The 17,118-nt window shown below is 39.3% G+C and overlaps 1 protein-coding gene across 1 annotated transcript; it reads left to right on the top strand.

The window, feature by feature from the left end:
* The first annotated feature begins 193 nt into the window (after positions 1 to 193).
* LOC139733991 (muscarinic acetylcholine receptor M1-like) lies at positions 194 to 7,711 on the top strand. The gene is made up of 2 exons (XM_071644798.1): positions 194 to 1,147; positions 7,400 to 7,711. The coding sequence occupies exons 1-2, from the start codon at positions 194 to 196 to the stop codon at positions 7,709 to 7,711; spliced, it is 1,266 nt and encodes a 421-aa protein (XP_071500899.1).
* Positions 7,712 to 17,118: the final 9,407 nt, after the last annotated feature.

Raw genomic sequence — 17,118 nt, 5'->3', positions numbered from 1 at the left:
CTCTCTCATCTTGCTAGCTCTCTTTGTTTTGTAAGATAATTCAAATGTATTTGCTTTTTGACATGGTCACTGCGTATTTGTTCTTTCAATATCAGTTTCTTGTCCACGAGTTGAGGACGTACAACCGTGCCACTGATAACCTGGTGCTGAACGAGAAGCGTACCTGCCTAGACCGTGTTGAGATCTAATTCCCATGGCGACGATCAGCGAAACTAATCTGACAACACTTCTTGTCACTGAAATCGTCGAGGAATTCGTCACCGTACGAGAGCCCGTGAGAGACGATTTACGAGAAAATACAAATATGGAAGGTATGATTCTCGCGTCTATCTACTGCTTGGTCATCATTTTCGTCAACTCGCTGTGCCTGGCTGCGTTTGCGGCTCGAGAACGACTTCGCACCTACAACAATTATTACATAATAAACATGGTCGTGTCCGATGTCCTCGTGGGAATTCTTCTCGTCGTCACGATCATCCATACCTACCAGAGGGAATTCCCCTTCTCCACGACTGCCTGTCGAGTCTACCTTGGTGTCCGCGAGGTGGCTTTCACAGTGTCCGTCATCACCGTGGTCGTCATCTGCATCGATCGCCATCAAGCGACGTACCATCCCATCGAGCACTACACGTCGCGTAGCAGGAGCAAAGCGCTGATGGCCAACGGCCTAACCTGGCTCCTGTGCGGGGGGTTCTGGCTCTCCTACTGCACCGGATGGGACTTCGCGGTCGACGTGGACAACACGAGTCAGTGCATAGCTGGCTATGCCCGCCAAACCGTGCCCGCCATCGTGTCGATCTGCCTTTCCTTTTTCCTCCCGCTCGTCGTCGTAGCCGTTCTCTATCTTCGCATCTACATCAAGATACGCCAGGTGATCGGGGGCAGGTTCGTCAGGAAGATGTTCTCGAAGGACGTGTCGACGGACGGACAACGCTTCACCGCAGAGGACGGGGCGGCGACCGTCAAGCCCGAGTCCGCTAGATCATTTGCTATCGACGACGCAGGCTTTGACGACGACGACAACGATGTCAACGGTGAAAATGCGCAGAGAAAAATAAGTGAGATGGTCACTTTCAAGACCCAAGAGTCTGGTAGCAACGTAGAGACTACAGAAACACCAAAGGAAGTCGTATTGGACACACCCAAGGTAAGGCATCGTTTACACTTGTACGAAGGCTAGTCGCCGACCACATAAGCAAATCAAAAAGCAGTGCCAACTTTTGACAAACAAAATAAACAATTCTGACATGTTTTGATGGGCGATTAGTTGCCGAATGATTACCGATAGTTGCCAACGTTTTGCAAACTACAGAACGCCTTGCGATCAACATCCTAACAAAAAAGTCCTGTGGTACTCCCTGTGGTACTTGTCGGTACCACACAATGTACCACACACTTGTAATGTTACCACAGGAGCTGTGTGGTACTGTACCACATAAATAAATGTTACCACAGGAACTGTGTGGTACTGTTTTACAGGCTCATGTGGTACTCCCTGTGGTACTGGTTGGTACCAACACACAATGTACCACAGAAATATATTTTAACACAGGAACTGTGTGGTACTGTGTCACAGGCTCGTGTGGTACTCTGGGATGTACCACAGGGCAGTACCACAGGACATTACCACAGGAAAGTACCACAGGACAGTACCACAAGACAGTATACACACAAATTGTCCAGTGGTATTTTGGGACGTATACCACACGACAGTACCACAGGACAGTACCACATGAATTGTCCTGTGGTATTTTGGGACGTACCACAGGAGAGTACAACAGGAAAGTACCACAGGATAGTACCACAGGACAGTACCACACGACTTGTTCTGTGGTATTTTAGGACGTACCACAGGACAGTACCACAGGGTAGTTCCACAGGACAGTACCAAAGGAAAGTACCACAGGATAGTACCACAGGACAGTACCACAGGAATTGTCCTGTGGTATTTTGGGACGTACCACAGGACAGTACCACACGACTTGTCCTGTGGTATTTTGGGACGAACCACAGGACAGTACCACAGGGCAGTACCACAGGACAGTACCACAGAGCAGTACCACAGGACAGTACCACAGGAAAGTACCACAGGACAGTACCACACGACTTGTCCTGCGGTATTTTGGGACGTACCACAGGGCAGTACCACAGGACAGTACCACAGGAAAGTACCACAGGATAGTACCACAGGACAGTACCACACGACTTGTCCTGTGGTATTTTGGGACGTACCACAGGACAGTACCACAGGGCAGTACCACAGGAAAGTACCACAGGACAGTACCACACGACTTGTCCTGTGGTATTTTGGGACGTACCACAGGACAGTACCACAGGACAGTACCACAGGATAGTACCACAGGACAGTACCACACGACTTGTCCTGTGGGATTTTGGGACGTACCACAGGGCAGTACCACAGGACAGTACTACAGGATGGTACCACAGGACAGTACCACACGACTTGTCCTGTGGTATTTTGGGACATACCACAGGACAGTACAACAGGACAGTACCACATGACTTGTCCTGTGGTATTTTGGGACGTACCACAAGACAGTACCACACGAATTGTCCTGTGGAATTTTGGGACGTACCACAGGACAGTATGACAGGAATTCCTGTGGTAATTTTCGATGTATACCACAGGGGAGTACCACAGGAACTGTCCAAAATCCCACAGGAAAATCATAATATGGTGCTATTCCACACAGAAGTACCACACAGCAAATTAAATTCGTAAGTACCACAGAAAAATGCTACAGGATATTCTTTTTTTTTTTCTTAACATTTTATACCAGAGGACTATCACATCAGGAGAATATCAAACAGCAGTACCACACAGGAGTACCACACAGGAAAATTGTAAGGCAGAATCAACTGATATTTATAACAAAAATACAAACAAAAAAAAGCACATATTAATATTCCTCAATTAATTGATAGATGAGTTATGCTATGAATTATAACAATTGATTTCCCATTACTTATCCTGTCCTATACTCCTATACAGTATTACCTATTTAGTAAAAGTGCTGATGTAAAGCATGAGAAATTTCATAAGGACTTCTGTGGTACTCCTGTGGTACAAATTTTTACATAGCTCATGAATATTCATAAAAAGCACTCTAGATTTTAGAAAATACATATATGACTTAAAAAGTCAAAGTATTAATGATGGAACTTACTTTGAACTTTATGAAAGATTGTCTAATTATGCTATGTTATTCCCAATATCATAGATATTGTTAAGAAAATGTAATTTCATATCTTGATAATAAAGTATAATCGATTTAGTAACCATGCCTTAATGCTTTACGGATAGACGGCCATATATATATGTACTGATACGGTCGATGGCTACCTAGGAATAGAATATGACTATATAGATCTATTATAGGACTAGATTGGCACTTAGCCATTAGACTCTCGTTTGAGGTTACATGTTAGGAGTAGGACAGGTTATTAAGTAGGGCCATGTTTGTCCTGAAATCCATCACTCACCTATCAGGAATATTCCTTGATATGTGGCTAAAATTCTCCCAGATTTTTTTTTTCGATCTATCCTGTGTGGTACTCTCCTGTGGTACCATGGAAATGCTGTGTGGTACTGCCCTGTGGTAATGCTGTGTGGTAATGATCGACCTGTGGTACTGTCCTGTGGTACTGTCCCAAAATACCACAGGACAGTTCCTGTGGTACTGTTCTGTGGTACTAGTCCTGTGGTACTGCCCTGTGGTACGTCCCAAAATACCACAGGAATTCCTGTGGTACTTTCCTGTGGCACTGCCCTGTGGTACGTCCCGAAATACCACAGGAATTCCTGTGGTACTGTCCTGTGGTATGTCCCAAAATACCACAGGACAATTCCTGTGGTACTGTCCTGTGGTACTGTCCTGCATATGGTACTTTCCTGTGGTACTGTCCTGTGGTACTGTCCTGTGGTACTTTCCTGTGGTACTGTCCTGTGGTACTGTCCTGTGGTACCGTCCTGTGGTAATTACCACAGGAGTACCACAGGACTTTTTCGTAAGGGATATACGTAAAAAAAGGGATCATCAATTGGCACTTGCTCGCAGAATTGTTGCCAAATTGCCGGTTACTGTTCAGCGCTTTATGAAAAACACTAGCAATTTGTTGTCGATTTGTTGTTGAGGTTCGCAGGCCGTACTGCTTTCGGCAACAATCCAAAGTGTATACCTTTTGTGTTGTTAGGATACCAAGTGACACAGAAACCCCCACAGCGTTGTACGCACTGTTCAAAGTCTGTGGCACAGAAAGGTTTAAGACTAAACAGATGTAGGACCGTTCTATCAATCCTACTCGGGGAACTCCCGATCATGGCTTTAATCCTTTCTGTGCCATTGAATCAAATATGCACGAATTTTATTTACTTATCTGCTTACGGAAATAAAATGAATGTGGCACACAGAGGGTTGATGGTTGGACAGGAAGTAAGAAGAGAAAGAATCTAAGATACTAGCTCTTCATGGATTAATGATAGTCAGTGGCCCATAGTATTACAGAAAGCATTATTCATGGATCGCCTGGTTCGCCTTTTTGAATTTATCTTTGGTTCCATCTGAGGCAATAAAATGAACTTGAACTTGAACATTTGACAATACTAGAGCCCACTCCATCGTACCACATACAAGTACATGTTAATATAATCGAATCCCTATGATGGACTTCGTGTTCATCTATTCTCTGTAATAATGTCAAAATCGGTGTTAAAAACATATTTCGAAATTTGGAGTTCGGGATTTGCGGCTATGGTCTTTGTCGTTCTTTTTGGGGAGGAAGGGGTGGACCAATGTATGAGCACCAATTCAGAGTACCCTGGCATGTAGACGCGGGCACTCTTCAAGCGATTCCAGGATCTACAACAAGTTGGAAGTGGTTGTTGTTCTTGTTTTCTGGTTGGCGACCACCTGGCAAATGGTTAGCTAGCAATCGTTAATTGGTCGGCAACTTTAAGGGCCGGCAATCACTGAAAACAATTCCTGAAGAGGTCGGCGACCTTCATTCAAACGACCAATAAAAGACCGATTATATCCTTTGCCTTCCAAATTGGTCCGTAAATGGTTTGATGGTTTTCAATGTAACACTTAATACCTCCAGCCGACAAAACTGGTTGACAATCTGTCGTCGAATGCCAACAACAATTTGCCGACTTTAATACCACTACTACTACTAATAATAATAATGATAATAATAATAATGATAATGATAATTATAATGATAATAATAATAATGATGATAATAACAATAATATCTTATTCATCTAGGGTAGCCTCTTCAGTGTTACCGCTGTTCTACAAGAGGGCTCTGCCATTATTATTACCCTAGCGTTGCCATGTACCCACTTATACACCTGGGTCGAGAAGGACATGGTGGGTAAAAACATCTTGTCCAGGGACGTAAGCACTGGGCGGGATTCGAACTCGGGTCTCGCGATTGGGAGTCAGAAGTCTCAAACACTATGCCACAGCTACCCCTGTCCTCTTATTTCTTTAAAGAAATAAAAAATTGTACTTACTTTGACAACGAATAGAGTCAGCGAATAAATGATAAGCTGAAAGAGAACCATTAAAGATTTTCGTTTGCAGAACATTTAGTGATGGTTGGTTTCACTCTACACCATGCATTCTTTCTTAATTGTAAGTGTGATCCTGAAACGGAAGGACTTACTCAATATCGACGATTTGTAAGCATGTTTTTAATTTCCTTTCCTTTTCATTTCAGTTTACTTCAACACGGTGATAAAAGGACTTTGCTCAGCCACTGGCTGTTATTCTGCAAGTCCGTGCATAATATATTATAACAGAGAAACACATCACAATAGATTCAGAATGAATCAGTGGTTAGTGGAAAAGTTGGGCTGAGTACAGTAAAAGTCTAACTCCAACTAACCACTCATTTCCCGAAGGACGCCGTAAGAGCACACTCGTCAAAACTTCGGAAAAAAGTAGGTCTTTTTAAGTATCGCACTCATATCAAAGAATGCATGTTCTACCATAAAACCACCCACCAACAAGAGATCAGATCTGATCTGCAAAGCTTGTACAATATGAGATGGAATAGCACAAAGAGATAACAGATTCTTTCCATTTTTCCCTTTCTTCTTCGATCTTGATTTTATTTTCGGCTCCGTAAAATCTATTTGGGACGTTATTTTTTACAATACATTTATATGCATAAATAGCTGTCTTTTACTGTCTATGCACAACCTCAGCATCATTTACATATCTATGGGTACATTCACGACGTCCCCTCCGGTTTTTTTTCACACAGTGCATATTGACAATTCTTTCACTTTCGTTACCTCGGCAACTATTGCAATGTATTGATACTGTTAGTTTTTCCCATTATTGTTGTTTTCTTCGTACAAATTTACATGCATTGTTCCTCTCACTCAAGAAAGTGAGATTTATGTTTATATCACTTTTTTTTGTGGAAAAACGAATAAATTCGAAATTGAACTTGAACTTGAACGTCCTTATAGTTGCTCTGATGACATTACATGCACACTCACAACGTAGAAATCGCTCCCTCCCTTTCTTGCAGCAATGTTTCATCCCAGACACTGCTATCTTTGCTATCAGGAGTATAGTATCAACCTTGTTTACGAGAGAATGCAGAGAAAGGGCTTTAAGAAGAATATACATCACCTCATTACACTCCATCAACACTGATCAAGGAGTAATTGAAAGTATTTCTCCAGGGTGATGGATATCGCAAGGCATCTTTGATGACTCGGCCTTGAGCAGACAAAACGTTGCCATGGTAACGCGATTATCCATGTTTCAACAAGTCAGACTGCTTTGACATTTCGAAAATAAAGGTGATCTTACAGCACATAGGCCTAATGGTTTTAGGATATCTCTTACAACAATTTGCGCATAACGAAATGTCACTTTATTAATAGTGTTCATTTATAAAACAGTGTAGGTTTTGTAATGTCACTGATTGAAATAATGAATGCCGCACAGAGATTATTTGATCGCGATTTCGTCGCACAGCTTCTTTCAAAATATTTCTTCGTGACTAGAGTTATGATACAAAGATGACGAAAAAATTGTGAAATTCTACTATTGACAAAGAAAATAACTGCTTTATAATCCAAACCAAAAACAACAACAGCAACAGTCGACAAACAAAGAATACAAGAAAATGAGAACGTGTGAAAAAAAAAACCAAACTATTTTGACTCGCGAAAAAAACAAGAGATATGACCAAACCGGAAAATCACATGGTAAAGCAACTTAGTTTCTATATACAATTAGTGTGCTTTTCCTTCGTTGAGGGGAAAAAGACAGTAACTGAATTTAGATGACGAGCAACATTAAGTCAAAATGAAAAAGAAAAAAACAAGTTTTCTCACTTTCTCCTGTTATAGGAAAAACATAGCGTGAAGAACCGAGAGTCTACGTCCGAGGCGACCAGGGCCACTCGAACCTTGACTCTCATTTTCGTTTCCATGGTGATCGCCTGGCTGCCCCAAAGTATCGTGGTTGTCTGCTATTCGGTTCGTCCAACCCTCATCCTACCGCCCAACCTCCCCGGTCCGCTGTTGCAGACCTTCGTCTGGTTGCGGTACACCAACAGCATCCTCAATCCCTTCTGTTACGTCATCACTCAGCCCCTCTTCCGCCAAACGCTCCTAGATATTCTTCTTTGTCGTTTGGACTCTCCTTCATCGAAACGATAAGAAGACCACCAGGAAGGACGTGGTTTGCAGTATTTTGGTGCCCTTGAACCGGTTGAATAGAAGTTTTCATAATTTTTGTTCGCTTAAACAAGCAATTGATTTTTAGAATTGAGAATAGAATGTTGGTAGTGACGTGAATCAATGATAGTTCTGAAGTAAATGAATATCTCTGTTCGATGTGATTTCATGTATTTGTATATACAAATTTAGGCCATTAAATGTGTTGGTTTTGTGTATGTTAAACGACATAATATGGCTTTTAAGTGTGTGGCTTTAAGTATCCTTGTAAGGAGTAGATAAAATTATTCTTCGATATCTGTTTTAGTTACAATTTTTACATTCTGAAGAATCCTCTTTTGTATACTTTTCTCTTGTTTTTTGTTTTATATATCATTTATAGCGTTTCTTGTTGAGGTCACAAAACCTGTGAAAGAAACCCCCCTTATAGCATAAATTTAAAAAAGGAGGGGGTAAGAAGCACCGGCCCCTGCCACCTCCCCCCTCCTCCCCCCCCCCAAAAAAAAAAGAAAAAAGAAAAGAAAAAAACATATTTACGTTTCCATATTCATATAATTCTTAAAGGGTTGGTGAGGTTTCGGTTGAGATGGGGCTTCAGGCTATCAACGTGGGGTTGTTTTTTATGATGATGATTATGATATATCGAGAAAAAGAGAAACCTCTTATGAAATATGAAAGAGCAAAAGAGGAATTCAGAGTTTCTTTGATGAAAATCGGCTTTGAAATGGCTGATCGTATAGCCAAAATAAAGCGATCCTCGTAAAAGTTGGGACCCACCTTTTATTCGGATCGCTTTGTTTTACTTTGTTTTTGGATACCTCCGCCATTTCAAAACCGATTTTCATCAAACAAACTTTAATAGAATTCCTCTTTGAATTGTATGCTCTTTAACATTTTATAAAGTGGTTTATGAGTATCTTGCAAAAAGTTAAAAGCTGACTCCTAAACTCAAGCAATACAATACCATCCCTTTACTTTTGCTTTTACTGTTATTTATGTGTATGTCTCTCTATTACTCTCTACTGTACTGTTCTAAAGGAAGCATATGATAATTGCGCTTTGTGCGCTCTCTTATCATGACCGACGAGATGTCATATCTCCTCACGTCATGACTAAAAAGAAAAAAAAAATCCCAGGAGGCAAACACACACACACACACACACACACACACACACACACACACACACACACATAGACATACACACACTAAGAAGTCAGAAAATAAATGAATCGCAAGGAAACCCTTCGATCTATAGAGCGCTCCAAACAATATTCTTCCCATGGAAGCAGGGGTGAGCTAGAGAGCGTTGACTCATGGCCCAACCAGGTGCACTAATTTCACCTGGACCCCCCCCCCCACCCACCCACCCACACACGCACACACACACACACACACACATTACACTTAAAAGAAGAAATCCACCTCAAATCCATAAAAATAAATAAACCTCAAAAGAAAGAGAAAAATATTCCTTACAGAACGATAAGAAATGACAATCGGATGGCAAACGAGAAAGATGTGACATTAATCTTATGGAATTTCACATTTTTATGAAAAATATTTTCTTGACCAGTCCTTATGAATATTCAAATGAGCGAGTTGATGATGTCATACCGTCAGAATTGTTCATGTATGCTATATTATATGAAATTCGTAAAAATTGTCATTTTTAGCTAATACAAGTAAGAGCATTTTCTCATACCAAAATATATCAGAGTTAAAATTTTTTGTTCTTTTATAATTTGGGTGGTTTTAAGGCAACCTTGACATCTATACGACTGAAATATGAGATTTTTGTCATTTCTGTATAATAGCAAGTGAATAAAAAATTATGAGAGCATGACATTTTCAACTTGCTCATTTGAATATTAATAAGGACTGGTCAAGAAATGTTTTCCGAAAAAATGTGAAATTTCAAAATGTGATATTTTCCTTATTTCTCATCCGATTTTTGTCATTTTTGTATCGTTCTGTAGGGAATATTTTTTCTCTTTCTTTTGAAGTTTATTCATTTTAGGGGTGGATTTCCTCTTTAAGAAAGCTCCGCGACCCCTGGGCCATAAATACATGCCGTAAAATGTACCATCATTGTTACCATTGCAGTCTGAGCTGCATGGACATGGTCCACATTGGTTTAATAAGTGTACCGCTGCATTTCTCTCTTTTTTTTTATTTACGGATTTTAGTTTTCATATCAAAGCCTAATGATTCTAAATGTTATACTTGTCATTAACTCTTGGATTTGGATCTTTTAATGATGTATTGTTATACGATGTATTTGAGTAATTTCGCTGTTACTGCATGAATTTCTGGTGTTTTAATAGTCATATGCCTTTTGCCACGTTTGCTGTGCTGAATAAACAAATGAAACATGTTTCAGTGTTCGATCGTATTTTGTGTATGCGTGGCAGAACATTTAAATCTCCGGACGCACAAAACGAAATCACTTGACAACTGCATTATATGTAGGCATGTTTTTATTCATAGATGAATGGGAATATAGAATTATTACAAATATGCGATTCAGTTTGAAAAGAATTTAATTACATATGTGCTAAGAAAATGTCCTGCATGACAGTTATTAGGAAGAACTATTTTCAGATACAAATATCACTTACTATCTCTCTTTTTTTCTCTCTCTTACTGTCACACACACATACACACACGCACACACACGCACACACATAGATATGTATATATGTTATATATACATATATATATATATACATATCGCGTGTTATTTACATAAGATAAAGCTATAAATACCTCTTTAATTTTAAAGGTTATCTCTTTAACTTTATCCGAACTCTTAAAAGCTATTTTGTTTTAGTTCTGACCAAAATGCCAACAGGATGTTAAGGTTATCGTTTCATCTATACATCACTCAGGGCAAAGGAAATCAACAACTTCGTGCAACTACCAGGATAATTTGCATTTGATTCAATCAATTTCTGTACACGGAGCAGAAATACGAGAAAAAAAATGTACGCTAGAGGTACAACAATGCAGCAGTAATAACTGGCAAGTCAGAATTCATCGTGTCAGTTTGCATATACTCAGCTGATATTCATACAATCTAAGCCGCCCTTCAGTCTTTTTCCAGTTTAGTTCAGCTTTGTAGTTAAGTGCTACTTGCATGTGACAGCAGTCCAATACAGTTGTGTTATAGGGGTAAATTCTTGTCCAGCCATAGATTATTACTGACTTGACAAGTCCATCACATACCATTATAGCAATGTAACATAAAAAAAATGTCCACAAGACACATGTTTATATCAAAATGTAATGCATTATGATGTAGTAAAGACGTGATGCATAATATCTTGAACAACTTTGTTGATCTTAAAGATACCCAGTGCCAAATTTGAAAAAAAAAAACCGATCCTGTGCTTTTGTATGATTATGTACATCATCGACATAATTATCTTTTTTTTAAGTTATATTAATTTCTTCTTTCACGTGTTATTATATGAGACAAAGTGAACACATTGATGTTTGAATCATAACATGTAATAAACAACACATAATAATCAATAATTGAACCATGACAACTGCAGTTGGAATTACCATTTTTAAAGTTTGTAGATATAACCTATAATAGAAACAACCCAAAAGTATGATTGTAATGCTGAACATGACATTCAATTTCATTTATTTATTTCCATATCCAAATGATACAAAATTATTGCTACGTAATCATGATAATAATGCGTGGGGAAAAAATGAAACTCTCACAGATCTCATTGACCTTTACGTGGGAACAATCTTTTGATACATGATGCGTATTATACACTGACATGATAAGCGTGAACAATAAAAGGAACACTAATCTCTTCAAATTGCAAACACCACTTTCTGATGGAAGGCCTATTATGTTGCATACAGATACAGGGGCAATGCATGGCAACATAATTCTAAAGGAGAACGCAACAAGAAAAAAAAAAGGCTGCTTTATTTATCAAAGTATGTATGGTCAACTCTCGCTTTCTTATATAGGAGTTAAATTGTGGAACGCTCTGAAAAAAAAAAAAACAACGTATAGGGGAAATCAATACCAGGAAATCTTTCCGAAGAAAACCAGCAAAACACATTGACTGTATACACAAGGTACTACAAAAATCGTTAACGTTAGAAAAACATTTTGATAGATATTTATGTAACAAGCCTAGTGAAAAAGGACCCACACTTACTTGCATTTGTGATTTTTCTTGATTATTTTAGCTACCTCATTGTGTACATTATTACCATCAATCATATGTTAAATGAAGCTCTCTTTTGACAAGCAAGTTTAGATTACCGATTCATTTATTCATCATGATTTGATATGTTTATTAGATTGTTTAGACGGTTAAGTGTGCTGTGTATTAATGTTGATGTTAACACAAAAGTGTAGTGTTGAAATACAATCATGTGTTCAAATTTTCTTATGTTATGTTGTTGCCATGAATAGATAAACTCAAACAAATAAACTCAAATAAACTCAAGTGACGGAAGTCCAGAGAGGTTAAGAAAACCTCTTTAGGAAAATCTCACTTTTTGCGCATCACGCTTCGCTCTCGGAGGCAGCCACAGCGGCTTCGTGAAATCATATCGTCGTGACGTTTCTAGAGGGCGTACACAATATTATTCGTTATCGTACTCGGCACTGCCAGCGCTAATGTATTTTTTGATTCTCGCCGTGTGTTTTCTGTTCGACACATTCGACTGAAGGGCCGTGGTGTAAATTAGTTGTTTGTATCGAGCACCTGCACAGCTGTTCTGGGCTGAACTGACATAAATTCATTCCCGAGGGTTAAAAAGGAGGAGAAGCGACTTAAATTCGGGAGGGGAAAAGGGTCAGGAAGGACAAGCAGGGTGCGAAATAGAAACAAATTACCTTTATTTAGTGTACCCGACGATACTGTCGACAACACTTCTTTCAGTTGCTTTCGATGATAAAAAGAGATTCTCCGGGTTTTTTTTCTTTTCTTTTCAAAGTGTTGCTATATGTAAATGGGGCACGTACATTACATTAGCCAGAATACTAACCTCAATTCCCGACAAATTAAATTGATTTGATGTACCGAAGTTATTACACACAAGTTCTTTCAGTTCACAGTCGTTGATATAACAGTTATTCACATTACACTCTAAAAAAAAAAAGTCTGCACGTCATTCATTCGGGTGGCTGCTTCTAAATAAGTGGGTGCATACATTACGTTAGTCATATCATTGACCTCATTCCAAAAACAAATTTATTTGATTTTATTTGATTTATCATAGTGCATCAATAATAGATTCTTTCAGTTCACATTTCTTGATATTAGAAATGCTCACTTTTTTCTTCAAAACTGTTTTCTTCCCATTCATTCAGATAAATGCATCTGAATGAATGGAGTGCAGCCATTTTACACAGTGACTGGCAGAAGTATTGGCCTCATTTTAAATCAAATTATCAACAATGTATAACAGACAAGCTCTTTCCGCTCGCGTTCCTTCATTGAGAGCTTCTTAGATTTTTCTTTAAAGTGCATCTGAAGACAACTGGAATTTGAGTTCAGTCATTACGATAGACCTATGACAGACAGATATGACAGTCCTCATTGTTTTTAATCGAAGGGAGACGGGAATTAATTAATTAATTAATTAATTAATTAATTCATTCATTCATTCATTCATTCATTCATTCATTTGTTCATTCATTCATTCGTTCATTCATTCATTTGTTCGTTCGTTCGTTAAATTCATTATTCATTCATTCATTCATTTATTAATTTATTTATTCATTTATTAATTTATGTATTTATTTATTCATTCATTCATTCATTCATTCATTCATTCATTCATTCATTCATTCATTCATTCATTCATTCATTCATACATTCGTACATGTACATTCATTCATCCAACTAAACTCTCATTTTTATTTGACTTGTTTTCCTTCTTCAGTACCGAATCATTGCAATGAAAATTAATATTAAATTTATGACAATTCATGTAGGGCCTATATGGGGCGGGGTACAGTCATGATGTTATGGCACAAAAAAGCACAGCTCTTAAATTGGGCACCTCTAGTCACAATAATTATATAAAGTACAACACGTGTGCACATAAGCAACAAAAACGACAACAAAAAGCCAGAAGTGGAGATTTACCCTCCCCCACCCCGCTTAACTTTCGAGGAGATGTGATATTCTATACACAAAAAAGAAGGAATGAATAAAAATCAAGTGATAGCTGCATGGGTCCATTTTGAAGATTTAGAAAGGGCAGGGCGTGCAATCGCTGGAAATAATTAAATTATAACAGTATGATACTCCAACCGTCAAAGCCGGCACTAGCGGGAATGCACGTACACCCTCCTTCATTTATATACTAGCCTCCGGCCATTTTGACTTTGTCCTCCTTATGAATTGCTACTGTGATCATCAAGATCATTATTATCAGAACCATCATCCTTATCAAACTATCCACCAGGAATGTTCTTCACCATGCCCTGCGAATGGTGAAAACATCGTACAATGCGAGGATGAAAACAAGGATCGATGCATGGCGAGGTCTGTACATAATGTTTACCTATTTTATAGATAGGCCTTACACAATACACGTACACTACATCCCCCACACTTCCCTGAGTATATCATACCTTTGTTGTTACAGTTTTGATGGAAACCAAAATTGATTAGGACCTACTTCATTAGGCTAGATAACTGAATTTCAAGCCTGAAAATGCAAAAATCCGCAGTCCCTCGTGTTGAAGATGGTATATGCCCCTCCCACATCCTCCCTTGCTCGATTTCCTGAATAGGGTCCAACTGCTTTTTATTTTGCTTACTCTTTTGACAGAAACAACAATTCAATATCTTACCCAAAGTGTGCACTATTATCTCTGAATTTCAGGTCTGAATAAGCAAAATCTCTCTGGTAATAAGAAGCAGCATATCCTCCCTCCCACACTGTTTTCCTGCATAATTCCTGAATGTGAATGTTTCTTGCTTTTTTGACGGAAACAACTCAAATCGAATCCATCTATATCACCAAAAGTGTGCATCAGACCTCTGAATTTCTAGTCTGAAAATGAAAAAAACTCTGCCGAATGGGAGAGGGTGTATGCCTAGATGTCCCTCCCACACCCTCCCCCTGCCCGTTTCCCTGAATACTTCTTTACATTTCTTACTCTTTTGATAGAAACATTTGACTATCTGACCAAAGTGTGCGCTCCTGTATCTCGGGGATGATTGTTTTAATTGACTGAATGCAAGAAAATTAATGAATCCCAAAGAAATACAAAAAAAAAAAAATCTTCTACATATTTTGTTTTAATATACAGAAATGAAAATCCATACCATCTTATTTATTCATTTCATTTCATTTCATTTTTGCACGTAGGGGGCCTACACATCACGCGCGTGTGTGTATCATGGACTTGTATTCGTGCTATAGGCCTAGTGTTACCAATGACTGTGATGATCGACTATCGCCGATCATCACCCCCCCCCCCCCCACACACACACACACTCCTCGGATTTGTTGGTACGAAATGTATTCATGAATGCACAAAATACCCATTCGCAGTCCACTAAGCTAGTGACCGAGAGGGGGAGGGGCAGAAGCATGGGATGGAGGTGGGAAATTGTATTCCTACCTCCCTGGGGAGAAGTCTTCACCTTTCATTTCGTTTCGTTTTGTTTTACAATGTATTTTGTTCAAGCAGACTCTGCTCGCCTGCAAGGGGATTTCGTTCGAACCCCTCCCCCTCCCCTCCCCTCGGAATCCCCTGCCCCCTCCCCATTCAATCCTTGCCAGTTGCACTCTCTCGCTCGTTGTACAAGTAGATCCTCGTTAGGTACCCTAGTTGATGGCCTATCAAACACGCACACATTGTACACACAAGCGACACACACACACGTGTACTTTTTGTCGGCGATCGATCAGTGATGTAGCAAGCACAGTTTATAATTATCGTTGCCAGTTGCACGTGGGACATGTTACGCGACGTATTAAGGGAGTTGAGTGTTTGAGATCAAAGTAAGTTGAGCAGTTACTGTTATGCATTTGAATGTGTCTTGTCTGCAGATCTGTCTCACCTGTTTTTCGTCAATTATTTGCCCTTTCAGTTGAAATATCGCAAATGCGAACGGCGCCGCGCTGCTGCATGCTGCACTGACTGTTTACGTTGTCCAGAGAGGCCTCTGAACAGACCCATATACTTACATCTGTGTCAGGGTCGAATAGACCATTCGAAAAACTATGTCCATGGCGGCATCAGCCCATGCTATTTTCTATAGCTAATTTATATGTAACCGTTAGACGTACGATGTATGACCGATGTAATAAAGACTGGAGAGTGTACACAGCAGGCTACGCAGTCACGCACGCAGTGGAAAGCATCAGTTCAGTTTGATTAACAAGATAGCATAGCACTTATTATTGGAATATTAGCAGTAGAAGTCTAACGCTAGAGCTTCTAGATGATTTTGGTGTACGCGTACGGTTTGTAACACTGCCACGGCACTGGTTATAAATGACTATGACATCTATGTAGAGTCTAATGTTACACAGATAGAAATGTTTGCAGTGTTTGCACATCAATCAACATGCATGTCATTCACAGTCTCACACACAGGCCCTGCAATTATGATCCCTTACTTGTTGATCATACCTAACGTTAGCAGTCAGCATTCTGCATTAAACATATTCACAGAGCAGAGCAGAGGCGGGACTCTTTGTCTTCACTTCTTGTTGAAAATGTGCTGTGCCTCTGTGTCATTTTTATGGCTAATTGATATAAATTTAAATGTATGTACAAATGTTTGTTTTTTGTTGTTTTTTCATGTAGACCAAGGAGTTATCTAGGTCTTCCACCATAATGCAATCCAAAATTCAACCACCGACTACATGCAATACCTGCTAGGCCTACATTGTTCTTTTGCTTGCGGTCAGATTTTGGTTTTGGAAGTCGAACCTTGATGTAGGTTTTTTAGTCTTTATTATTATCATACAAACTCTGATTTAAGTCACGATTTCCTTCACAAGAGTTCAGTTTTGCTCCTGTTTTGAATAACAGATATTTTGTTTCAATTTTAATGCATTAGTGTGTTCTACAGTGTGATTAAAGTCACAAGAAAACCTCCTTTACCTAGGATCCCATTGACCACTCTTTCCCATTTCTCTGCAGCTGTGCATTTTGCTTGTATGCACAGTGAGAAAATGTGATGGAGTGTGTATACCCAATATAATAGATGCATCGTGTTTATGTATTTACAATATATATTTTTTGTGTGATTGTAATGCTACATTATGTAATAGTGTCTCATTCTTGATGGACAGTGGCTGAGGAACACGCTAATTAATGCTCTTCATTTGCAGAGGGGGAGCAGCAGATTTTCTTTTGAACAGTGTAGGAGCT

The sequence above is a fragment of the Diadema antillarum genome, unplaced genomic scaffold (genome assembly GCF_040938485.1).
Source record: "Diadema antillarum isolate AM-2024a unplaced genomic scaffold, OU_Dant_1.0 seq00000507_RagTag, whole genome shotgun sequence".
In the NCBI taxonomy this organism is placed as follows: domain Eukaryota; kingdom Metazoa; phylum Echinodermata; class Echinoidea; order Diadematoida; family Diadematidae; genus Diadema; species Diadema antillarum.
This window is presented reverse-complemented; position numbering and strand designations above follow the sequence as displayed.

Coding starts and splice junctions, on each gene's coding strand:
- LOC139733991 (XM_071644798.1), top strand. CDS start 194: ATGGCGACGATCAGCGAAACTAATCTGACAACACTTCTTGTCACTGAA. Junction 1,148..7,399: donor TCGTATTGGACACACCCAAG/GTAAGGCATCGT, acceptor CTCCTGTTATAG/GAAAAACATAGCGTGAAGAA.